The sequence below is a fragment of the Excalfactoria chinensis genome, chromosome 3 (genome assembly GCF_039878825.1).
Source record: "Excalfactoria chinensis isolate bCotChi1 chromosome 3, bCotChi1.hap2, whole genome shotgun sequence".
In the NCBI taxonomy this organism is placed as follows: domain Eukaryota; kingdom Metazoa; phylum Chordata; class Aves; order Galliformes; family Phasianidae; genus Excalfactoria; species Excalfactoria chinensis.
This window is the reverse complement of record NC_092827.1, coordinates 86,260,765-86,287,685: the sequence shown is the minus strand read 5'-3', so window position 1 is coordinate 86,287,685 and position 26,921 is coordinate 86,260,765. Positions and strand designations below refer to the sequence as shown.

Sequence of the window (26,921 nt, the reverse complement as noted above, 5' to 3'; positions counted from 1 at the left end):
AGAGAAAAGAACATGCCATCAAACTGGGAGCAAGAGTCAGTATGCAGCAGGACTCTTGCTTTATTCTGAGACTTGTCCTGTGGTGTTTTAACAAGAGCAGTAAGAGAAGATCACCAGGTACCTGTTTATGCGTTGAAAAGGACCTCACTGTCAGTGTAAAGAGAAACAATGTAAAAAATAAGTTGTTGGAACGTGAAAGTTAATTGATAATTTTAATCATGGCTGTATAAAATTGTGTCAAAGAAAGAGGAGAGAGAGACAGTGCGACACCGTGTTTTAGTACCCTAATAACTTCTAACTCCAGTCTAAGATCGTAATGTATGTGAGAGCGGTCCAGTAATTATAAGGTAATAAGTGGAGTGGTGGTGTAAGTGCTCTAAATTAAAAGGAATTTGCAGAGCTGCTGTAAGTCAGCGCCGACCCGCTTTCTTTCAAACGTTGACTTGAGAAAAGTGCTTAGCCTGGAGTGCAAGTAGAGAGACAAGAGAGAGCTATCTATTAATTACAGCACTCATTAACAGTGACGGCTACAAGGCAGCAGATGCAGAAGAAAAGGCACACGGTACCGCAGGCTGGCAAGGGGATTTCCCCCCCCCCTTTCCAGTTCTTGAGGAAAGGACAACACAAGCAGGTGGTCCAGTGTAATAAGATATTTCCACAGCTTTAACCTTCCCATTTCCTTGGCTTATTTGCTGACACCAGATAGCACATTCCTTCCACCTTCCCAAATAAGTATGGATTTTAAGTTTGGGGGTGAGATTTCTGCACATCAATCTGGCCACTATCCAAATTCACATCTAGCTTATTTTCAGTAGTATGTTCCAGTAAAATTTACAGTGATTGAGAGATCCTGAATAATTCTGATGGGCACTGATTTTTATTTTAAATCTTATCCTAAGCAAATACTTTGTGAGGAATGGTCAGGCTGTGATCTTGATTACACTCACTGGAAAATATGATAAGTCTCTGGATTGATGTCTGTTTTCCACTGGTTTCCATTTGATTCTGGAGCTTGAGGTAAAAAATCATGTATATTTAGTACATATACACTGAATACGTACACATTTATATTGAATATGCAAAAAGTTGAGTGAGTGATGTCGAAATCTCAAAGCTGACTTGAGAAAGTTACTGTCAGATTGTCTGTACTCAAGCACTTGAATCATGAATCTATACCTCCAGGTGGGTGGCCTTACGGAGTAGTTGCATTTCTGCTGAAAATGATTCTAGAGAAATGCTCATAACTGTCATCTGTACTTGGCAGCTTCAGATGCTACTGTCAGGAAAATGCTGGGTAAGCCATTTGCAACTGCGGTCTCATAATCACAGCTGTAGAAAATGAAGATGGTATCTGATTCATAGAGCTTTCAGATTATTATTTTTGTTCTTTGTTCTTTCTAAAATGCATTTAAAAATAATATCAACCTTGGGCACAGAATGCGCAAGATTTCTTTTTTTTCCCCCTGTAGAAAGTGCTAATCTATTGGCGCAAATGTTTTATGGTTTTGTTTCAGATGCTTAATTCTGAAAAGGTGAGAACTGAGATAGAATCTCACCTTCTGAAAGACAAAACTTCTATCTGAAATTTCCTCTAATATATTTCTTTAATCCAAGAATGGAACACGTAAAATGTCAGATCCTATAGAGCTGCAGATATATGGGATGCTGGCGTAGTTATTACTGGTTAGTCTGTGGATAATGGCTAGAAAGTAATTGCAGCCAGAGCTGATTAATCATTTCACTTAGATTTTGTGAAAATGGAGTCCAGCCTTAATTACTTGTTAGAGTCCCCAGTTGATGTGCTACTCGGTTACTAAATAGCTATATATATAATAAAGCAATATTAAGAAAGAAAAAAAAAAGCTTGTGGGAGACATGCTCTTCAATTCTGAGATGAGTTCAATGGATGATGGCTACATGTTTTATTCAAGTGTGTTGACAAATATTAATCACAGACTTAAACATGTGTGTGCTTAAACTTGAAAATACATGTCCCTGGTAATTGTAGAATTTACAGAACAGAAAGAACTGGTGGAAAAAGAAATGCAATATTTCAGTAATCTAGTGGGACTTAGGGGTGTTTTGACTCCCTGGATGACAAGTTCAGAGTTTAGAGCTGATCTGAAGTTGACATGTAACCTAGAGGGCAGTTGGAGGGGACAACAGACGGGTTTGGTCTCTTGAAGTTTTTGTTTACTGCCTGTCTGGAGCTTTGACAAAGCTCTGTCGTGCCCTTATGCTGATTACCTTCATGTAGAACAAGAGGTATTGACTAATGAATGAATGATGTGCAGTCCCTAACCCTTCCAGAGCAGACCAAGCGAGCACTGTCTTTAATACAGAGATTCCTTTCTCTCTCTCCCTGCTCCAGGCTTCTCTGCAGAATGTCAAGCAAAGATCGACACATTGATTCTAGCTGTTCGTCGTACATCAAGACGGAGCCGTCGAGCCCTGCTTCTCTGACGGACAGCATCAACCACCACAGCCCCGGTGGCTCCTCAGACGCCAGCGGGAGCTACAGTTCCACCATGAATGGACATCAGAATGGGCTGGACTCACCTCCCCTCTACCCTTCAGCCACGGGGCTTGGGGGCAACGGGCCCGTCAGGAAACGGTACGATGACTGCTCCAGTACCATCGCTGAAGATTCACAGACCAAATGTGAATATATGCTGAACTCGATGCCCAAAAGACTGTGTTTGGTGTGTGGTGACATTGCATCAGGGTACCACTATGGAGTGGCTTCCTGCGAGGCCTGCAAGGCTTTCTTCAAGAGGACAATTCAAGGTTGGTGATGCTTTAAACATCTTTTCCTTCTTCTGTTCAAAGCGAAGCAGTACAGTCCTTGATTAAATGATGTTACAACTTCAGGCCATATAGCTTCTGATTCTTCATAGCATTTGGTCCTACAGATGCTACTTGTGAAAAAGCCCCTTTGGGCTTCGTTCTAAGCTCTGTCATATTAAACTATTATTTATTTTGCTTATCAAAAGTAGTAGAGCCATCCAGTGCATATTTAGTTCTTTTTCTCTGAAAGAGTTCCTCGTGGATTCTCATCAATGCTGCCATGCAAAGTGATTATTTTTCTTAAGGTTGTTATGTATACCTCTTGAACACACCTTGCGGCATGCACAGATTATGCTTGGATTTTGCTCCTAGCTATATGACTACCATACATAAATCCCTACAAAAATCCTGTATTTCTTTATCAAAGCACTAGAGCATTTAAGAATGGAACAAAATGTAATGCTGTAATGTTTTGTTAGTGTCAGACGTTAATAAAGTGGCCTTTCACCCGTACAATGTACCGTGGCCTTAACGGGTTCACCAAATGGCCTGTAAGATCACGTTTTAAGGACACAAAGTTGACAGCTTTTGGTCTCTGCTGAGTACCTTGTGTTCATCTGCTCTTGATACCTGTTACAAATATGCCACATATTTTGGCATAAATTAGTTTGAATGGAATAATTTGCACAACCACTTGTTCTAGCTACAGGACCAGTGGAGACAAAATAACCTTCTACTTTCATTTAGATATCATCCTTTCAAGTAAAATTGAAGGTGCTTTATTTAAAGAACATGAGGACAAGCTTGGCCTGTACAGGAATATAGTGTCACATTAAATTAAATTCAAACTTCAGAGACTAAAATTAGGTTTCTAAGTCCAAATTTAAGCTCCTCAATAAAACCTGCTTGATTTTCATAGTTGCTGAGCACCTGGAATCCTCAGGAAAGGCACTGCAACCTGGTGGTATGCTTTGCCTTTTAAAACAGGGTTGTAGTAAGGAGAGTCAAGTTAGTTCCAATTTGCAATTTCACGTGGCTCTAAATTTGAAACATTTGATCAAAGTTTTTTTTAGATATACTGCCTCCACATTTCATACACAGTTAATAAACAAAAATAATGTTTTGTTTTAAATTTAGCCATTACTAAGGTTTGTTTATTTATTTATTTTTAATTGATCGTTTTATTCTCCACAACTAATAGTTGTAAACGTACCGAATCCACTACTGTGGGGGATTTGAGCCTTTTACCAGCATGAATCGACCATTTCACGATGCCCGTACTGCCACCAGAAAGAATGAGCAGAGCTCTGTGGTTATAATGGAGCTGATTTTTACAAAGTTTGCGATTAGGAAATAAACATACATTCAGAAATTTCTGGTTACTTCAGTTCAAAAAAGTGTTGTTTGTTTGTTTTAACAAAAGCTGATTTCGTTTGACCTTCAAGAACATTTTTAGGAAAGCTCAAAAATCTTCTCAGTGATGAAATTTGTACTTGTGGCTGCTAAATTTCAAATGACAACTTCAGCTTGCAACTTTGATTTTATAAATGGCATTTAATTGCTGCGTAATAGCTATTCTACAGGACTGAATTAGTGCATGATGATGTTAGTTGTATTTTGAGCATCAGAAAATGCATCAAAATCTCTAACTGAATAAAGCATTGACTTCTGGCTGTAATACATAGCCTGCAATTTTACACCACACCACAGACAGCAAGTTTCTGGGCAAGGAAGCACAAGACAGAGACGTCATTCTCCAGATTAGCAACCTGGACTTGGCCACACAGCTCAAGTTAGAACTGGCAGCTGCGCAAAACATCTCAGCAGGGTTAGAGCACTAGCTGCATCAGCAGGTGATGGTGCTGTGAAGACCAAAAAAAAAGAGCAGTGAGGCAAAGCCTGGCACTGAATGGAAGAGCAGTAACAAAGATACTAAGAATAGGAGGTGTGTTACCATCGTAACGTCATGGTAGCTTCTTCTGAAATGATGCTGACTCAACTGATGAAGGCTTAAGAGTTTTCAGATACCATCCGAAAGAATGAAAACTACGCATTTTTGGTGAATTAAGCCATCATTTGTGTTAAAGGACAAGAAGTAGATAAGAAAAAGCTACTCCTTATGGTTTGAATAGACAGGTTCTACCTTTCAACTTGCATGAGGAAAAATTCTCCTAAGTCTGATTTGCTACAAATGGCAGAACTTAATGTTTGTAGAGGTCATTCTCCCCTTCCATTTTCTTGCTTCCTGGTTCACAGCGCATTCTTGTTCTGCTTGTTTTTAAAACAGATTGGTAGCTGAATAAGTACAGATAAGAAAATTGGGGAAAAAAAATATAGAGAAATTTATAAATACAGGGTAGTGAAGAAAAGCTTATCTTAATTAAGATTTGCTTATTTTAAATCTTAATAATTTAGTTGTGATATGTAAATAATTATAGATTCAGTGAAAGGGAATGTTTCACTTACCAGACCATTCTTGCTTTATCATTCATAAGTTTCTAAATTAGCTCAGACTTGCAGAACATTAGTGCTGCTTCTGCTGAGGTCATGGGCAAAGCTGCCCTGACTTCAGTGAGAGCAAGGCTGAGCTGACAGAGTGTGACTGTGAAGCAGATCTTGTGCTCATGTCAGACCTGATGTCCTTTCCACTAAGTCAATGGGATTCTTTCCATTCTTTCCATTTCAAGGGAGCCTTGTCAGATCTCAGTAGGTGAAAGCCACGGGCAGCTGCTCAGAGAACCAGCGCAGTGTCTGCTCACAACTGGCACCTTATGTAAGGCAGGCAGGCAGGAAGCACATCACGAGATATGGGTAGCCTCTTACAACAGGTCAGTTTCCCTCTAGTGTAGACTGTACACCTGTTTTAAGAGATAATGGAAGTTGTCATTCCTTTTCAGATGATAGAAATTTAGCCTAAAAACTGTCCATTTCTGACTGACAGATTTCTCCTCCTTCGTGCCTCTTGCAATCCCTGGTCGTTTTCATAAAAGGAAAATGGAATGAACATTTTCTTGAATTACAAGACAGAAGTTTTTTCTGTTCTGAATATAAATTGTTTAACACAGCACTGAAATGTTTAAACTTGGTACTGTGATAAAGAATGCATAGATAATAATAAAAATTGGTAACAAAAAATGGAAATTACACGGTTTAAAACAACACCCAGAGCAACAATGACAACAGAAACCATGCACACAGAACAGCTGACAATGCAAAATCAGTGTAATCTTAGGTCATAGCAGAATCTAATGACGTTCTGCCCCCTCTTGTGACATACAAGGGCTGAGAGAACTGGATGTTCTCTCTGCTCAGCCTCATACTCAGCTGCAGCTCTCAGTTTGCTTCTGGGATAATTTACGTGATGGCTGATTTCAGATGTCTCACAGAAACACACACACAGCCAAATCTCCCCAAAATTGGCTTAGCGTCAGGGATAGTAGAAAATAGCATGGCCTAAAAATAGTTACAGGTCCATTGATTTTTAGGGTCTCTCTGCAGTTTTTGCTGTTCATCATATTATCTTGAATCTCTAAGCCTTCATTAAAACAACAACAAAAAAAGAGAGAAAAGGAATTTCATTTGTCAGCTGGGTGTAAAATCTTGTGTTCAGTACAGAGGTGTTGTAGTACTTACCATATATTTTGTAGTGAATATTTAGTGTAAATACATTTCTAATCACTTTTGTTTGCTCAGTTATTATAAAGACTAGTAAGTGCATATTTTGCTTTAATAATATATCTTTAATAATATATAATTACTCAATGCTTTGAGCTTAAATGTTTCTACAGGTAGACTCTTGCCTTCAGTAGATGGATGGTGAGTGTTAGTTTGCTATTATGTTTTATTTCAGTCTTTCTCTCTGTAAAATAATGACCTCCATCAAGACAGCTTTCTTCCAGCTCTTCAGGATTATTGTCTTTAGACTCTTTGGTATTATTATCTTCAAATTTGCTTGAAAAGGCAGTGTGAAAAGCCCTAGGTATTGATAAATTGCCTTCCTAGTAAGCCGTGCTGCAAAAATGTCACAGCTTATTTTTATTTCCTTGAATAGTGTTTGAATTTACCCCACAAAAGCTAAAATATTTTTGCATATTGTGTAGTCGTAGCTCAAGGCCTTCGGTTCCTTTGTTTATATGTTTATTTTTGGGGGGAAAAATATAGGGTAAGCAGTCTTCTTTTTATACACAGGGTGGGTGTCAGTAGTAAGAAACCTTTCAATCCTACCCTCAGCTGTCTCATTTAAGACCTTTATCCCTGAAAGTCATTGCCTGTCCACATCTCCTAACAGAAACAAAGAAATATTCCATCCTGTAAACACTTTTGGTCACCGTACCACTATATGTACTAGACTAAACCTGCCATTTCATTTCATGTTGATAGCCTAAAAGCCCTCAGTGCTGTAGTTCTGCAGTAGAGTGGTTCATGTGGGTGGTCCTCAAATCTTGCCCAGTCCAGGACCTAGGTGAAGCTTATGCTGTCTAAGAGTGCTTTCTTCACTTTTTTTTGAGTATTCAAAGTTGTTAATCCCTTTAGCATTCAGGCTTTTCAAACTTCTTCCTGTTGTTTACCCATTACTGTACCAATTTGATCTGTAAATCTACAAATATTTTACAGTAAATAAATCTTTGTTATAATCAGGAAGTTTTAATCAGGGAAGTTAAGCCTAGCTGTTTTAATTCAGGTAAGGTGAAGTTTTAGACGGTTATTGTAAAGTTCGATTCTAAGTTGTGCATGATTAAAATGGCTTCATAAGGTTAATTTGCGTCTCTCAAAGATAACTTTTGTAATAATATTGAATGTCATTTTTTGTGGAAGAAATGAAAGAAAAATAAGTGAGACTTTACAGCTTTTCAACATATTTACTGGTAGCTAAGGTTAGATTTTATAGGAAGGTAGGGTGGAGGCTTGCATCTTTGTGCAAAGGTCTGTGGACTTTGTCTCTGGTGGCAAGATGGCAACTCTCCAATGAGCCTAACACTCAATGTTACCTGAATCCATTACCTGATTAAATCATTCACCTTTCTTATGTAAGTCAGTCTGTGTATAAGCATTTATTTCAAGAGAATATTTTAAGCAAGCACTGATAGGTATCTTTCTTTTTGCCCTATTTCTCCATGTCTATGGGCCAACCAAACTACTGAGCAATTACTCCCAGCACGACTTTCATTCTGTCATAATGTCACTGTGTAACTATGGCAGCCAAACAAGATGAGACAATAAAAAGTAATCACACTGAAATCTGAGAACCAGAGAGATGTTCAGAAGGATGCAGATGGTTCTATCCCTTTTACTGTCTCTACTTTCCTTGCAGTGTTATATTTTACACCCTGTGTTTAGGTAAGGGAATAAGAATGAGGATCCTGATTTGTGCATGGCTTTTTCAAATACATCAGAAATACTCAAAAAGAGAAAGAGGGCTTAAAACAGTACCAATGTGGTGCTATGTATCATTGCCATGGATCTCTATTTTGTTGTAAACAAATTTCTGAAAGCCCCAGCCCAATAGTGAAGCTTATTCCAGACTGAAGCTAAAAGCATGTGACTTCTCAACTAGCAGGTGATTGTTTTTAATGGTTTATTTTAATGTCTTGGGAAATATTTTTTTTAAACTGCTGTGACAGTAATTTACTTTAAAAAACATTAGAAAATGGGATATTCTGTGTGTTCATGGACAAAAGAAAACAAACCAGGCAGTTATCCGTGCTACCTTGGAAGAATATATCAGAATTGACCTAGAAAGTGAATCAGTAGGGGCAGAATGCAAATGGTTCAGTCTTTCTTACTTGGACAACCCTTTAGTGACTCTCAGGTGACAGGGAGTCAGTTCTGTAGAAAGGTAGAGTAGTGAGGTCTTCGTGCTGTTGAATCTCCCTTGAGAGGATCTAAATGGCCTTGATTCCTGTTGAAGATAGAGGCTGACTCGAGTGGGAATCAAAGGTACTTGAACCCTTACAAGTGTCATTCAAACCCTGTTAGTATGAGTAGTATAGTGAAAAATATGGTGTATTTTATGATGTTGGAAATCTGTCTACCTAAAATGAGCAGCTAATGCAATAATATCATGCATTCAGATAAACCAGCATCATCTTTATGTTTTCATTTAAATTTCTGTTTACATTGCTTTTCAAAAATACAAGAAAAAGCAATGAAAATTCAATTTAGAAGTTCTAAATAGGTCGTAATTCAGTAGCATATTATAGTGCCTTGCTTTAAGCAGCACAATTGAAAGATAGTTGTTTAAATTAAAAAGTTATAAGTTCACGGTATCCCTTTGCTGAGTACTAGCTTACAGTGTAAAACAATTTAAAAAGTGGCTGCTTTCCCTAAGTTTCTTATTTTAAAAGAAAAGGCAGCACAAGCATCAGAAGCATGAGCGTAATCTATCATGTATGGCCCTACCATCTAATTTATTTATTTATTTATTTATTGAGTTTTTGAATGAAAATACATTTGAGAACTGAATTTTTGAGTATTCTGAAAGTTCATTTGCAATATTGTTCCTGAAGTCATCTGGTTGAAAAGTATTGAATACAGGTGTCCTCGAACTTAATCAGCCACAGGTACTATGTAATAAATAGAATTAGCTGATTTATAATTTCTTGAGCTACCTGCAGTATTGCATGAATCCATTTAATGGTTTGTCAGCCAAAACTAGATTTGGTTAAGTTCAGATCCAACCTCATTTAAGTCTGACCCGTTTTCTGTAATCCTAACAAAATGAACACTTTCGCTTGTGAAAATAGTCATCATTAAATTCAGTTGAGTTTTGACTGAGAAGTAGGGACCACAGTCTAGAAGAACTGGAAGTTTGACCTGAGAGAAATTATTTTCCACAGTTGATTTTTGCTAAGGCCTACACACAGCAGATGCATTTTTAAGTCCATTTGGGGCTTTTTCCTTTCATTGTTAGTCAGCCTGTCATTCTTTAGCTCTATCACCACCTGCTCTTCCTTGGTTTTTCTGAGTGTCTTCTCTTCTGGTTGGATTACTCATCACAGCATCACCTAACACAGCATTATTCAGCCTGTGTTGGCTTGGTTTCTCCTGTCTCATTGCAAGACTTCTCTTTTATTAATTCCTAGAACGCCTGCTGCCATAATCACTGCTGCCCGAGTTTTCACATTTGTCAGTTCACAAAAGCTGGTGCCGTGACCCAGGAAAACAGAGCAAGATGTTGGTATGGAGGATAGACTTTACTACAGAAAAAACTTAAATCCAGTTTTGCAGGGGAGCCGCTGTTAACACTTGATTTTTAAATATAACACTTTTAAAAATAGATACCTGATTGCAGGGTTTCAAAGAGAGTTTGGGAGATAAATGAATCATTACTGGATATAAATAGATAGTGAAATCCAGTTCTATGAGCAGTTTATGTCATGGAATTTATTACATAGAATGAATAATTAATTCCTCCGTATCCTTATTTTTTCTTCTTTTCTTCTGGATATGCATTTCCACACAGTACAGATTTCAGTACTGATGATGTCACCATTCCTTCTACCGTTTATGTCTGCTAGCTATTCTTGAGCACATTTTCAACTGTTGTCTCTTTACAACCTGTATTTCATCATTCCTTGTCTCTTTTATTCTAGAGATTTCTGAGCAGATTCCAGTAGTTCATATCAATCCATTTGCCTCTTTAGTGTTAAAATGTCAAAAGTCACGGTGTAAAAAGGGAAATAAAGCTTCTGCTAGGATTTTGGTGTCTTCATCTTCTATTCTTGTCAGTATTTCTGGAAGAGAGAACTTTGTTTCAGCCAGTCCCACAGGTGGCAGGCAGTTCCTGCAGCCAGCACCATGGTCAGGTATCTGTGAGATCCCTCATTTGTAACTGCTGATGACAAGAACTTCATCTGGGAGAGGGGCCAAGGTATGAGGCCATTGCTTTTGGTGGCTTGGCCTTTGTCCTGGCTCTAACTCCTCCTGTTACTGTGAGGCCCTCAGACAGCTGACCCGTGCTGCAGTCTCTTTTGCACAAGCGATAGTTAAAAGGGCCTTGATACTTCTGGCTAAGTCCAGTTGGTTGCATGACTCATAAAGCCATCAAGGGTGTCCTTGTATCACTGAAGTTTTACTATGAGCCCACGTCTCATCTGGGTAACCTCCCAACCTCATCGGTGAGGGGAAAATATGGTGTTGCTGGCCTACTTATCCTTGAGCTGTCTGCAAAGATCCTACAGTTTGAAGCATCTGAAAATAGTGAGCAGGTTATGCAGCGTTAAGTTTTAGCAGCTAACTTGCTGCCTTAAGACAAAACAGCATTGTTTTTAGTGAGCCAGTTGCTTTTGAAAGGCTTAGAGTGCTGGAAATATTTTCTCATCTTTTGGCTGAGATAAAAATATTTTAAAAAATTAGCAGAAAAGAAAATGATTTTGAAATATTCATCAGTGAATGAAGAGAGGAAAGGGGCTCGAACATAAATCTCTTTGTGGCGCAGGGCAGTGTGTTTGGGGAGTGAAGATTTGACATATATTTTTATTTTCCAACGTCATACTAATTTGCGTTACTCAGTCCTTTAACTGCCAGACTGTAGAAGTCCATTATGCTACTGAAAGGAATATACAAATTATCTTCTGGCACTTCAGGCAGGAGTTTTACTTATCCGCTGTTATTCTATCAGTCAGCAAGCTGCAAGATTCTATTAAGGAGTAAGTGAGAAAATTATATTGCCTGCAAACTAATTGTACAGAAGACTCTGAAATAAGTAATGAGCGCCCAGTCCTTCCTGAAAACCAGCCAGGAGATATTATAAATTACTCTATCACTCTTGTCATCCCGCTTTAAAGACTCCAAGCTGCCATGTTGATCTCATTCATCGAATAACACGGTAACCTCTCCAGCTGGTGACAGGACTGGTCAAACTTGTATTGTTATTAGCTGTTCAGTTTCAGCCTCTAGCAGCACGCACTGAGCAAATATATGGCAGAAGTTCCTTCTGAATCCTTCTGGGTTGTGTACAGATGGCTAAACGCTTAAATAATTTCTGGCTATTATATGGTATGGAAGTAAATAAGGAAATTAGGAGAGCATAGATGGCTAAGTAAATTTGATTTTTTATCAAAGTAGATCCAGTAATGTTTTGAAGATAAAATATATCTTTAGTATTGTATACGTAGGTCACTCTGAAAGTAATGCCTCCTATTTATTATCATAGAAACGGCAACAGATAAAAAGTGCACAATAACACTATTTGATAGAGCCAAATTCTCAGCTGCAAAACACTCTTTGTTAGCATAGTCACCACCATTAGCTGTGCATTTTTGCCAGTGATGAACAAAAGCCTGCATGTTTGTAAAAATCTATATGACTGTCCAGAATGTGGCTCATCTTTCACCTTACTGTCACTACTGGTAGGTAATGAGTACCAACACCTCACTGTGCTCACATCTACTGTTTGGTCTTCATAAATGTTCAGCAAGCACTGACAAATGTCAGTAGTTGCTATTTTTTCCACATGGAGGAATTCAGTGACACACCTTTGCTCATGCACTTCCATGTCAGATGCCATTCTGTCATGCTGCCCCTTTGCTACCACCTATCACATGGCTACAACATGTAATGGGATGCTGGTGGGAAAGTTCAACCTCTACTGCCATTCCACCATACTGTTTCTGACATTGTGAGCCAACATAGTAAAATAGGAGACATTACTTTTAGAGTAGCCCTCATAATTTAATGTACATATCTATTAAAAAAATCCCAGATGTTTTTTTTATGTGTTTTTTGTTTTGTTTTTAAGAAAATCTCAATAACAGAAGTAGGGAAAAGTCTAACTGTGCTGATAGTTGATAACATTCTACATTCATATGTGAAGATTAACACAGGTTTAATTTCCTTAAACTCTCATCGCATACTAGCCCTATTTTGAAATTCAGAAACACTAGTAAAACCAAGCATAGCTATTGCTAAGATATGAATCATTGTTGCAGCAGAAACTCCACTGAGTTCACTGAAGGAACTCTTTCCAACGTCTTCCAGGTTTGTTTTCTAACATCAGAAATAGGGATGTAACATCTGCTGTAAAAATGTATGTATTTTTAAAGTAGAGCAGCCTGACTTTGATAGGAAAAGGTTCACCATGATACAGACCGTTGCTATGGTTTACAGACGTTTGAGTAAAGCTGAAACTGCAAGTATGGATTAGAAGAGTTTGCTTAGGGAAATATGCAATCTTCCTTAATTTTTCTGATGTTCAGTATTGCTCTTTGATATCAGCACCTGGACTTTTGTCATAGGGAATTCTCAACTTGCCTCTGTGCTTGCCATGCTGTGTTATAATCTCTGTCTTGGTTTTGATCACGATAGTGTTTGACCTTGTGCAGAGATTGTCTATGATCTTGTGCAAAACACATCTGATTCCCTGTTTCTTTTTTCTTTTTTTTTTTTTTTTTTTTTTTTTTTGTAATTGGGGATGGTAGTACATACATTACTATGATATTATGAAGTTAATGAGATAAAATCTGTGAAATGCTTTGAAGATGTGGTTGTGCCTTACTGATAATGTCTCACTAGAGCATGAGAAGATAAAGTCTCTCCTCTCTTCTAAGACATTACCATCTTTTCCTACTTGTGCTTCCAGGAGCAGTATTTTCCTAGCTTTGTTAATGCATTTGAGAAGGCGGGTCTACAGGAACCATCCTACCAAATTTCCTATTCAGCATACCCTTCAGTTTCCCAAAGTTCTGTCTTCTCGGGAGCTGAAGAAGGGGAAGAGTGCTAAACTGAAGTTTTAAGTTTTGTCAGTGAGAGCTATTTGTATTCAGCCATGCTAAGGTCCGTTTTACTTGCCAGCATTGCTGCTTCAGCCATGCAGCATATTTAGGAGGAATTAAACCTGCAAAATACGTTGGTTTTGTTGGCAGAGCTTACTGTGCAGACCTTCTTTATCATAAATACTTAACCCGTTTTCAATAGATGTAAGTGGTTTAAGTATTACTTCCTGTTGAATTAGCAGTTGCTGAGCATTTGAGTCTTTGTGCAATCCTGCAATCCACTAATGTGATATTTAATGAGGAGACATCAGTCTGGAGAAAGGTAGTCAATATAAATCAGTGTTTACAAAGTGTGATTAACTCTGAAATATTTCATCAATGCTGTGGTCCCAGGCAGACTCTATGCTAATTACTAGAACCTGTACATGTTTCAGGGGACTTCGATGGACCCTGAGTGCAGCAAACACGGAGCAGCAAAATTGCAATTATGCTCGGACTGTCTCTGATGACAATTTATGCATTTGGTGTGATGACCTCCTGCTTCCCAAGAGGGCAATAAACAGAATGCATTTTCATTAAGATACTAATGCACTTAATCACAGGGGGAAAGGGTTAGAAAGTAAAGAAATACCTTTAAAGCAAGATGTGACAGGCTGATGGGGAAGATACTTTATTTAAAAGTCAGTTTCGTGATAAAACTTCTGACTGCTACAAAGTCTGTCATACTGAATGTAGTCATGGGCAATAGGTTGCATGGCTAGGCAGATGAATAAGCTGAGCTAAGCTTTTATGAAGAGTGCAGTGGTACCAGGACAGAAGAGTTCAGATGGGATTCCCAAAGATGTAATTTGAAAACAATACAAAGAAAATGATTTATGCATGGTTTTCCCATTCATTTTCAGACTTCTTATTTTTGAGGATTACTGTTATGTATTAGCAGTAATAAAAAGAACTTGTGTCAGTGCTTTGCTTCAGAGGCCTTGTTTTTAAAATTACAGCTTGTGCTTGGTCTTACAGAGGGAGGGCTGGGAGACACAGCATCTCCTGCAGTTTTTGCTGTTCTAAGAGCTTCCTGGGGCTGGTCCTGTTTCTGATGCCTCTCAATAGAAGAACTTCATGTGAAGTGCAGACAGATAGGAACATTCCCGGGCAAGGAGATCTGATGCAGCAGTGATGGGATGTGCTGGACTGTGATAGCTGTGCAGCTAAGTCCTGTCTGATACGGTGTTGTTGCTATTTTGCAAGAAGAGTGGAGTTCTACAACATTTCTTCCAGATCTTTGTGAAATAAAGCAGTTCAGTCACCTTCTTGTATTCTGTCCAAAGAAAGGCTGATGACATCCGCAAACAACAGGGAATGAAGGATGCTCGTGTTAGGAGCCTTTATTTGCTTGGCTTGATACATCCTACCATCAGGAGTAACCGACATGAAGGATTTTGCTTGGGACTGTGTGGATTTAGATATGGACTCTTATTATTTAAGATTTTTTTTTTGAAATTATTATTATTTTTAACATATAGCTGTTTAAATTAAAATATCTTGTTCTTTAACTTGGCTTCTTTTTACTTAAAAGATGTATTCTTTTTGTAGAATTGTTTATTCTTTACATATTCCAAAATTAAACCCAATTGCAGTGGTGTAAGTACACTTATATCTGCTCTATTTGTTGTCCGCTTATTCTGAATACCTCTTTTTCTCTTGGTTTTCTATCACAGGTAACATAGAATACAGCTGCCCAGCAACAAACGAATGTGAAATCACAAAGCGCAGACGCAAGTCCTGCCAAGCCTGCCGCTTCATGAAGTGTCTAAAAGTTGGCATGCTGAAAGAAGGTAAGACTGATCAAGTCAATACCCATCTCTCTGCAAATGCATTCAACAACTGTAGAGCAATCAGGAAAGAAGAGAGATAGGTGAGAGTTCTGATCTGTTATTGTAAAGGCAATTTTCAAGTGTACTTGCTCTTCCTGACTGACTTAAATGTCTGCTAAGGAATCACGGTGTATGTACATGGAGTACATCGTCTCTGGAACATTTACTCTTAGCTGAAATACAGAAAATATGCCACAGCATTCTCTTTCTTTCAGTAGATAACTATTAAAATAATCATCAGAAGACATCTTCTCATTTTTCTTAAAACTTTAACATCATGACTTTTCAAAGATTTATTTATTTCTTTTTTTTTTTTTTACCTTCAGTTAGCCTCTTAGTTGTGGCCTTTTCTCCCCATTTTTGCTCATTCTTTGTGCCATCAGGACAAGTGAAGGGGTTATCTCTCTATTAAACATACATAAATCTTGAGCGTGCTTGCAAGAGTTGTTGTAACTGCACTGCAGCAAATACCAGCATACAGAAGAGGAGAATCCACCCCTCTTTTCTTTTTTATTTAAGCATATGAAAACCCCTGCCCTCAGTGTAAGTATGTATTGGGTGTTTTAGTTCTTCAGCTATATTTTGAAGATATTTACTAATAGATAAACGTATGAAATTTATTCTAAGAAACTGTGCTATCCAACTTGCAACCTGATTAATCTGTTTTATAGAAAGAGGTAATTCCTAAAATCTTGGTTGCCTGCCATGAACCTATATTGCTGTCAATGTATTTGCAAAAACATATTTTCACGTGCATATATTGCATGTGTTATTATCATAGTGCATTGTTACTACCAAGAAGGAATAACAGAGTACGTCATATACTTCTGAGCTCAATATGCTTTTAAAATAAAATCAATGTAATGCTCTCTAAATATTGTCTTCACTGGAAAGTACTTCATGCTAAGTAACCACTTTAAAATAGTCCCCTACAGTTTTGTTTTGTCAGTGCTTAAAACATTGACTTTAATAGACGACTGATTTTTGCAAATTATTTGATGGTAATTTAAGACAGGTTTCGGTATAGAGCTGTCGGGTTAAAATCCAGGAGCGACGTAGACCAGCGGAGAGATGATGGGCAAATTAGGTCTATCACGCACCTACAGACATATTCTTATTGGATTATACTTACTAAGAATAAACCTTGTTCTGTACAACTGCTTTGGCAGACTCTAGGATCTTGTGAGCCAAATCCTGCTGTCCTTAGTCTTACTTGAGCAGAACTCCTGTCAGATTCGATGGGGATTTTGAGTCAGTAAGAACGGCAGGATTTGACCCTCTCTTCCAGTGGTGGTGGGCGAGTTCCTCATTTACCTAAAATCCTGATGTTGCTGACATCTAAGTAATTCTTTAAAGCTGTGAAGCTTTCATAAACAGTATAATGAAAGGAACATTTGAACATGGCACCTTTTGAAATGAACCGTGCTTAACATCATTTTTGGTAAGTTCATTGCCCCGTATCACTGGCAGCCTAATACAGATATATGGAACAACCTGATTGGAAATGGAACAGTGCTACCAAGAGTGCAGTCAGGTGAATTGATTGCACATCTAGTTTGTGTGTAGCTTCTGGGTCTTCTTGAGGAAATTAAGTGGCTCTTCCACAAATGAGTAATTATGTCAGTTATCAAAGTTGTGCACAGAATTACTACTTTTATGCTCATAATTTTGGTCACTGAAACAATTAGAGAATTCAGAGTCAAATGATTGGACTTTTTACATAAATTATAATTCGGGATTAGTTTTCTTAGTTATTACATAAATTGTCCACCCTAAACAAACATATCTTTCTGCAGTGATAAACTAATTCCTATAAAGGGAGTATTCCTTTGTTAGCCCTACTCCCTAACAAATCCTCGTCCTTCCACCCTTATTGTGTGAGCTTTTCTGTTAAAACACAGTGAGATTTCCACTTATTTTTAATTACTGTGTCTGTTTATTTGGGACAGAGTTAGCTTATGCTTCTTTCATACAGTGCTTACCTACAATCTAACAGGATAACTTGAAAGAGCTAGAAAGTGGATTTTATTTTCCTGTACACTTTTGTGGTCACTTGTACTTCTACTTGCTGATTTGTGCTACACTTATAGGACTTTATTTGGAATATATTTGATTTGGTGTTGGGTGGTTTTTCTGGAGAGACAAACTGTAGTTGTTATTTTTGTTGTTGCATTTTTCTTTTTCTTTTTAATGTATGCTAATGTCTGAGGATTCATTTTTTCACTTTGGATTTTACAACATCCTTTATGCACAGAAAGTAAAGGAAGGTGATATACTTCTTTGTTTTTGTGTGTAAGGTGGTGTAAAATTATTGATTATTCTGGACTTAGAGCAGGCATTATCTCAGCTCAGGGTATCTGAAATGTTTCTTTATGTATAGGCAAGGATTTCGGTCCCATGCTGCATGTCAGAGATCATGCGGCAGTAAATCTATTCAAATGTAAACCTGTTCAATTCAATTACCAGTTTATAATAAAATTTGCTGCTACAGCCTCCACGTTTGTCACAGCAGTCTCTACATGTTGATGGCACAGCATGCCTGGAAATTGACAGCCTAAATCTATTTACAAAAAAATTTAGTTGCAGACCTGAAATAAAATCAAGTTTAAGCAGCTTTGAGAGGAGCATCATATTCCTTACAAGAACTTGTGCACATCTGCCAATGTGCCTCTGCTCCAGAAATCTCCCTCTATTGGCGGGGAGATTTTTTCTAGGAATTTTCCCTAATAAGCAGTTTCTAGTATAGTGGTAAGTGAAACAATTATCAGACGTGGTGCTGCTCTTCTTGTTTTGAGAGAATTTATTAGTCATTTTGTGAATTGTGAAATGAGGTTCCTTATATAAGTCACAGTACCTAGAAAAATACCTTGAGCTTTGTTTTAGCTTTTAGGATAAGGTCTGAAAACAACATGACTCACAGCAACTGTCTGTAGCCACTTTCTTTTATGGTAGTTATGTGGTAAATCACTTACTGGGGGAAGATGTTAGCATTTTTCATCTGACCTACACTCTTCTGTGAGAGACCTACTGTTAGGATTTGGGGGCATTGTGACCATTGGGAGGGACTTGGATTATTTGACATGAGTAAAACCAGGTGGAGCTGGGAATTTCTGCTCTCATTCTCAGTGATGTTGATGAATCATAGACAGCAACACCTAGATCAAGATTTTTAACAATTTAGAAGAACTAACATCCCTAACAATTTTGGTCAGAAGTTAGAGAAGGAAAAGAAATGTAGTAGTGTGGTGGTCTGAGGTGGGATTGAATTCATGGTTTCTCTTTGCATCTCCTGTTGAGTGTTACAAGGAAATTTCCACAGGTGGATGGAGAGGGAACAATTCATTCTATTGTAACTCATGGACTGTCACTTGAAGACATAAGTTTAGATGGATTGAGATTTTTAAGTGTGTGTTATGCTTCAAACTGAAGCATTCCGTAGATACTAACAAGTTTTTAAGAACAGGACAAATAAAAATGGGTCGTGTTCTCATTTGCTTTCCTAGGTAATTGTTTTTTACGGCACAGAAGAATGCACTTTACTCAAAGAAGAAACTTTATACTTTTTTCTGATTTTAATTTCATTTAAGTAATATGAAAGATTATCAAGGATCACAGTTCTTAAATACAATTCATTTGTCTGTGCTTGTGTTTTGATACATTGTCTATGTTTGCTCATAACAGAGGAAACAACATAGAGGTTCTTGTGTAGTTTAGGTAAGAATATTTAAAATGTATTCCTAGTGGTGTCTCTAAATAATACTGTAGTTGCTGAAAAGGAGGTGGGGAAGGGAATTTTGTCTTCTTTTTTTAGAAATCAATACTTTAAGCCATTCTGTAGTGTTCAGTACTGTTTAATAATCAGTCCTTTAAATTTGGCCTTTCAGACACTTCAGAAGCCACCTGTTGCCTTCAGGTGGTAGAATTAAATCAATGTTTGTATGCAGGAATGGGTGATTTAGCTATTCTCCTTTTTGTACAGCTAGTTGGAATTAAATAATGGGCAGACATCTGACCTTTGTTTGTTTGTTTAATTGTCGGTATGTCTGCTTGAATTTTACTTTGAGTTTCCCATTAGTACTTTATACCTTTTAATTCAGTCTGTAGGATTGGCTTACTAGAACATGTGTTTGATGGAAGATGCTATTCCACATTTATCACGTTGCAGTGTTAGAGTAGCTACCCAACTATAATAATTCCACTGGACTAATTATTCCAAAGTGAAATTAATTTCTATTTCAAATACAGTGTTATTACAGCTTTTTTCACAGCAAGTTATTCCACGTTTCAGTTTTCTATATGGAGACAAAACCACAGCCTCAGTTTTATCCGTTCCTATACTGTAGCTGCATTCCGAATTATAGTTAAGAGGGAAAGTGGGCATCACTAACACAGTTTGATTACCAGAAGAATTGTGTCCAGTCATAGCTAGACAGTACTAGTTTATCCTTCTTAGAGCACTGTTGACATTGAAACACCTCCTTTATCTCTGATGTCTGGATGTTTTCAGATTTTTGTAGGAATTTTTTATTATTTATTTGTTTGCTTATTTTGCAATGATTGATGTTCATTGCTTGTTACTACAGAAAGTGTAGATAGTAAGTGGCTGATACATAAAGAAATAAATTCAATTTTATTTGGGAAGAATGTATCATACCAGAGTGAAATGGCAAAAAAAGTTGTTTTGATTCAGATAAGTATGCTTCTGTTTTCCTTATGGATGGGTGGCCTTTAGAAATAGCCATCAGCTACTTTGAGCCTAGTTAGAATACACATGGTAATAGAAGTCTAGCTTAATTAGTCTACTAATAGAAATGGGAGGTCAGATCCCTACTTGGTACAAATGAAGCTGGTGGCTGCTCAGGTTTAGCAACCTATGCTATGGGGAAATCAGCAATATAACTTTACTGTTGCTAGTCTGTTAGCATTCTGCCTCCAAAAATGAATAGAAACTCTCCAAGCTTGTCATCTGGCAATTCTGAATGTAGTGTAAGATTTCACTAGTTCAAGTACAGGGCTATATTTTTTGGAGGGGCACAGGGCACAGTATTTCAAGCATAAATTATTATTATGCAAAGACAACTGTATGTCTGTATTTTGCTTGTGTTAAGCAGCAGATCAGGTTAAATTATTGCATTGATCCTTAATGGTTTTGACAGTCTATGAAAATGAATCTGATACAGCATAGGTAGTTTGTGTTTACTCTTACAGGAAGAGGTGCATGATATGCATGGAAACAGATTAATGGCTTCTCTCTAAAAATACTAAGTAAAACTAAGAAATCCTCTTTGTATCTAGAAATGTGTTATCACCTGTGTTTTGAGGCTTGTGAAAAAGCCTGCTTAATAGAATTCCTGCTAACAACATCTCCTTTGAAAAGACCTGTACGTAAGACATTGCCAAGGTAAATTTCTCTCACAAGTCTAATACCATTAGTCTGTGAAGAAGAAAGCAGAAATTATTGTGGAGGAAATTTTAGTTTCTGCTGCCTTCAGAAATTAGAACAAAGGGAAGGAGAAAGCATTAATGGTATTCAAAGAAAATATTTCTATACAGGATGACGGTTAATAGAACTGTGTTGACCTCAGCGATATTTCTTATGCTCTCGATTGCAATATTACACTTAAGGAGCTCCTTCATTAATGCAGGATATTAAACAAAGCTTCCATGTTATCACGTTGTGCGATAACACTGTGTGCCTTTTGTTGAATTCTCTTCTGCATATCAGCCCTTTTCTGTGTTTCTATGAGTTATGACTCTGTCTTCTGCTACAGGTATTTGGGGAAGTCTTTCTCACTCTTCTTTTCCTTCGTTCACCCATTTGCTTTCCTCCTTCTCCTTTCTTTCCTCTTCTTCCCCTCTTTTTCTCCTTTCTTTTGCCTCTTCCCCTTTTCTTTCCTTTTCTTTCTTTCATTCAACTTATGCTTGGTTTTAATATATACTAGGACCTCTTAAATCCCCTTGGAAACAATAGAAACTAATCTCTAAGTGTTGTTGGTGCTCATAAGTAGGCTTCTTTCTTCCTAACCAAAATGTGGCCTGATAGCCCAGTTCAGACATTAGAACTGACAGCCCAATTTGTCTGCCTTAAAACATGGCTCTTGACTATCTGCTCTCTGTAACTGATGAGGAAGGACAAACTATTCAATTGAAGGCTAGTGTTTATAGCAAGCTGAAGCAACTAGCATTTCTGTTGATCCATGAAAAAATTACTCGAGGAAAAGCAAATACTGGAAATGAGGGTGTTCTTTCTGGGTTTGGAAATCATGTTGAAATATCTCTGATACAGAGCAGCTGTCAGCCTGCAAGAAGTTCTCATGGTGCTCATGCTGTGGTGTTGTGCCTGTAGGGCTTAGGGTCTGATACAGAGTGTTTTTGGTCCTCTGATTTCGTTGGAAATAAAACAAACAAGGTCCATCAATTCACTGGACACAAGTTTATGGACAGATTTATCTCTTCAATGGATACAGGTTTTTTTTGTTTTTTTTTTTTATTGTCGTTGTTCTCTTATACAACCACTTCATTTCCATAAGTGGCAGTATAAATGAATATGTAGAAAGCAGTAGAGTTTATGTTACTGTCTGAGGACTGCCTACGTTCCTTGGCATCCCATAGATTTATGAATATACATTTCTTTGAGGCTAGCCTAGGCAGATCTGGGGTTAAAGCAGTTGCTGGCTCAGTCATCTGCATTTTACTTGGAGTGAGATGATAGGCTTGGTTCTGCTCCCACAGCCATTACCGTCACCAGTCCTGGTGACTGCAGTTTTTTGCAAGGGTCAGGTGTATGCCAAGAATATTTTTTACATATGGTTAGTTACTGGTTTGTTATTAAAGATAGTGAGTATAAAAGATTTTGAAAGGGACTGAAGTTTGTGGTATTTTTCTTAGTGCATGTGCCTTACCTATAACTTCTTCAGAATTAGGAAGAGTAAGTTCTGTAGATTAAAAGGTCTACTTAAATTAGAGTACCACAAAAATTAATAATTTTAAGATGAGAAAATATAATCAGCGCATCAAAGATTGTTAGCTGATCATCCCCATTTGTCATATATCTTCTTTTGAACCTAAATAAAAAGCAGTATCATTCTAATTTCCTAGAAATTATTCTATTTAGATATTTGGTGAACTTAGTCCATGTGAACATTTGCTTATGCGCTGAAAGTACAGTGACAACATTATAAGTGTATGGGAAACTGGTAATCACAGCCTGAACCTCTGATTAATCAGCTGAGGCAAGTGTCAGGTCAGCTGTGGGAGCACAGGTGAGGGTAATTCAGCTGTGCTCCCAGAAGGGGTGGAGCTTGACCCCACCTCTCCTAGACTTCATTGAAGGGCTGACCACCACTAAGGCAGCATCTTTTTGAGACTGCTCTTTTGTGGAGATTGGATAACCAACCTCAGCATTTCCCAGCTAGATTGAAGGCATCTGTATTGGTGAGTTTTTCCTGTCGATAACCTTTTGGATATATATCACTATCATCCTTGTGTTATTACCATCTTCGTATTATTTCTACCTTTCAACCACCATCCTTGTATTATTCTCACCTTACAATAAGTGATAAAGGAAAGCTGAGCCAAGTCTGAGGGGTGTTGGTCTGTGCTTATGGCATCCTTTCCCATGAGCTCCCAGACAAATAGTTGCCTTACTTTTCTGGTTTCTGCCACCCATAAACACATGCATCAACATGGTACAAGCATTTATTGCAGAGTACTCTAATTCTTCTGTACGGGTCCTGCTATGTAGGAGTTACATTGTGAAGTGCGTCATTAATGTTACATATATTCTTCACTTTTGTTTTCTGCTGTGCAGATACCTGTACATCCCCTTCTCGAGGGGAGAATGTTTTGTGTCCCATGTAGAAGAGATACATGTGCATATCTCTAAAATTCAGCTTTGGATTCAGCCCTTTTTTTGTATTTCTCTCTTCACTCATATCTCCTCAGTAAGACTTTTCACTGTGTGAAATCCTTGTAGAAACATCAAGATGTATAGATGGGATTATCTGGGGTTGAAGCCCTGTAATGATGTAGGGATGTAGGTGCTGCTAGGCAAAGCCCCCGTGGCAGATGCAGACTTTTGCTATGTTGGATGGATTGGCACCAAAAAAGGTTGGAGATTTGGGAACTCTCTTGGCCTGTTCACTCAGCCAAAGCAATGAATGAGTAACCCTAAAGTTACCATCTGCAGCTGTCAACTTTGACCTCATGTAATGAGGTCCCTAAAGTATTTCACATTTCTAAATCTCTGCTGTCTTACATAAGACTGTTCCAGTCAGCATGGTCTACTGAAACGTTGGTGTAACTGAGCCTCAGTTTTTTGTCTGTTCAGACATTTTCTTTCTTTAAGCTGGAGGTGTTTTTACTAGTGAGCAGGGAGTTTTTGTCACTTATGCTCACTAAGTCAGTTTGTGAGATGGGAATCTTATTTCATTTACAGTCTGTAATGTGGTTTTTGTGGTTGAAAATCAGCAGCCTGAAGTCTGAAATAAATGTCATCTTCAGTAGTGACTTGTCATTATGTCAAATTTTGCCATGCTTACCAGCTCTTTTACTAATAGATCTCATTTAGCCAGCCTTTCTTCTTTTTTCTTCTTGTTTTCTTTTCTTCGGGTATTTCACAGAAAAGTGCGACTAAGTGAGGAGTCTGTTTCTTTCACATAATAGTGACCCAATATAGTGGTTAATCTTGACAAATGAAAAACATAGCTTTATTTTAAGCTGCAAAAGTCTTTTATTAGATTAATGATTCTAGAGAAAGTCGAACACAAGCTGTGTTAAATGTATTCTGATGTTGAATGAATTCTCCTGTTTGCTCTTTATTATTTCCACAGAGTTAATAGATTTGTGTTCTTCTAAGCATCTGGTTTTAGTTCTCAGGATCATCAGGTATAAGCTCAGATGCCAATTTGCTACATGGTACTAGTGCAGCAGATCTGAACCCAACAATTTCTACAACTTGCTTCTGTAGAATCCCGTTGCAGTCTGTGTTAAAACAGTTAATTATTAAAATACTCAATTTCAAAAAATTAAAATACTTAACTTTTTCCTTCCATCTTTCCCTTCTGGGTTTTTTTGTTTGTTTGTTTTTCTTTTCCTAGCCAAAAGGTAGTCTAGAACAGCCGTTCTGTTCTTGGCATCTTTAGTCAGCCCTATCAAAATTATTTATCACATTATCTTTGCTCATTGTCTCTTGATAACGTTCCTTTTAGTCCTGTGGATGACTGACTGAAGAGGGCTTTCCAGATGGGCCTTGTCTTTCTTTCTGGTCTGAATCAATCAACAGATCTGTCTTAAATCATTTGTTAAATGGCTGTGCAGCCGCAGGGTGCTTTTAGTGACAGTCTACCAGATTGAGTTTATAATTGTGTCCAAAGCCGATATTTCCTACTTTCTACTTCAGTTTCATATTCTCTGTAATTCAACAACAGCTTAAGAAACGGGCTCCTTAGATTTCACTGTGTTACCAGTCCCAAGTGTTTTCCACTGAAACACGAGAAGAGAAACATGCTATAAGTCATCTGAATTACTGCATTTTTGAACATAGTGTGTGGAATCAGTTAAGATGAGATGATTTATGAGGTGACATAAATACACTTTGGATGCAGAATGAGGTCAAAGAAATGCCCATGGATTATTGAATGTCAGGAGACATGTTGCTCTGAACAGATATTCAAGTTTGCAAGTCGTTTTCTGGTTTTCCTGTCAAACTTTTAATGAAAGTGTTTAAGCTTCTAATTTCAAGACAAATGATAGTGCTAAATATTGAAATAGAAAAACGAACTTCTACCTTGAAAAGTATAAATGTATTCTGAAATAGCAGTATAAATGTATTTGTGGGGGGGGAATTCCTTCTCAGAGATGTACCAGAAATGTTTCTGAGATCATGTACGCACTCTCTAATTTATACCTCGGCTGGAAGTGGAAGCTCTGTCTGTAATGAACTTACAGTAAAGGCACTTTTCAGTGGCTTTCAGTGACATCACCCCAAAATACAAATTTCTGCTCAGAGAAGGGTCTGAAGCACCTTGAAGGATGGTGTGCTAGGAGTTGTCTGATGCTTTCTGTCTGACAGCATGCCCCATTGTGTGGTTGTGTGCAGGGTGCTGAGGAACCCAGTAATCAGAACGAATCCATAGACTAGGCTCGAGATTCCTCTTTCTTCTCTTATTTTTCTTCTCTCATTTTCATGATTTTTCTATTCTTTTTTTGTCATCATAGCACATTTGTTATTGGAAGACTGCTGATGAGGAAGTAGTTGCTGCAAGCAGATATCCTCTAGGCAGTCTTGTTCTGGCCAGGTGGGAGAGAGAATCATTAATTTCCTGAGTTTCTCGCTACCTGACCTGCTCTGTTTTGTGAGCACTACCTAGGCTGAATGATTCTGTTTCCTCCTGGGCATCCTGGTGTTGCTGAAGATATCCATGCTGGCAAGGTACTTCAGCTCATCTCTAATTAAAATACTTGTTATGAAGTATTCTTAAACACGGCTGCTTAATGAAGTTAGAAAAAAGCATTTGGATGTGGAGTGTGAAGGCTTCCAGTGTTGGAGTTTATCCCTAGGGAGATTTGTGCAATCAGAAGGCATTCTGAATGCTAGCAGTCCATCCCGTTTTGTTCCCATTTGTTTTCCATGCCTTTTTAATGCTGGCTAGCTGAAACAAGTCTTCTCTCCCTCCTCTCCACTCTTTGCTCCCCCTTGATGGACTGGCTCATGACACGTGCCTGTAAAGTGGCTTCTTGGGAATTTGCAAGTCTTTGAATGTGTTATCTGATTAAAGGGATGTATGTGTCTTTAATTCTCATCTGCAGTTCCACCTTTGACCCCATCTGTTAAAGTGGAAAAGAGTTGAGAGTCAGCAAAGTCCCAGATTCAACCCAGATAACCTGCAGTGCGCATATCTGAACGCTTTAACTCTTTGGTTGCCCCGTAAAACTGCAGTCTTCATTCAGTGTCAGGTTTGACTAGAAAATGTGTCAGATCTGATGTGAGGCAGCTGAATTGTTACATTTTTGCTGATGTACTTAAGGGAGGACAATTCAGTTTAGGCATACCTTTATATTAGAGAAATGAGTGAATCTGTTTGTGTGACACAGACGTATAATGTCTTGTTAGCAGGTGTGGGTTTGATTCAAGAGGTCAATGTCTTGCTTACCGAACAGGAGTGCAAGTTCAACCCCCCGCATATAATAGATGTATTTCTTTTTGAGCAGGAGGCTGAATTCCATGAGTGGGAATAACATTGCAGTTTTGGATGGGTTTATTAGTCACCCTGAAATAGCACAGCAGAATTCATTCAGTGTATAAAGTAGATTTTAAAAGTGGATGACGCAGGTGTCATTTTTGTGATATTTTGCTACTGCTGTGCATTTTCTGCGGGACAGTGTGACTGTGACATTTCCTGTGTTTGCAGATGCTCAGCTTTAAGTGACTAGAATACTCTCATGCGTCTGGATTTATGGATGTTTTCATCTTTTCCTCTGGTCATTTTCTGTCCTAGCTTTCAAAAACTCATACAACAGTGAGGATTTTCAGTATCCCAAACCCATCCCT

The 26,921-nt window shown here is 38.0% G+C and overlaps 1 protein-coding gene across 13 annotated transcripts in view; it reads left to right on the top strand.

Moving 5' to 3' along the window:
• Positions 1–26,921, top strand: part of ESRRG (estrogen related receptor gamma) — a 378,604-nt gene that overhangs the window by 256,521 nt on the left and 95,162 nt on the right. For 12 of the 13 annotated variants that reach the window (XM_072333662.1, XM_072333663.1, XM_072333661.1 and 9 more), the window contains 2 exons: positions 2,372–2,787; positions 15,215–15,331. In XM_072333662.1, coding sequence (XP_072189763.1) covers positions 2,372–2,787; positions 15,215–15,331 — 533 coding nt within the window. Of the gene's footprint in view, positions 1–2,371; positions 2,788–15,214; positions 15,332–22,724; positions 22,805–26,921 lie in introns of those variants that run through there. The other variant, XM_072333665.1, reaches the window with a different exon arrangement.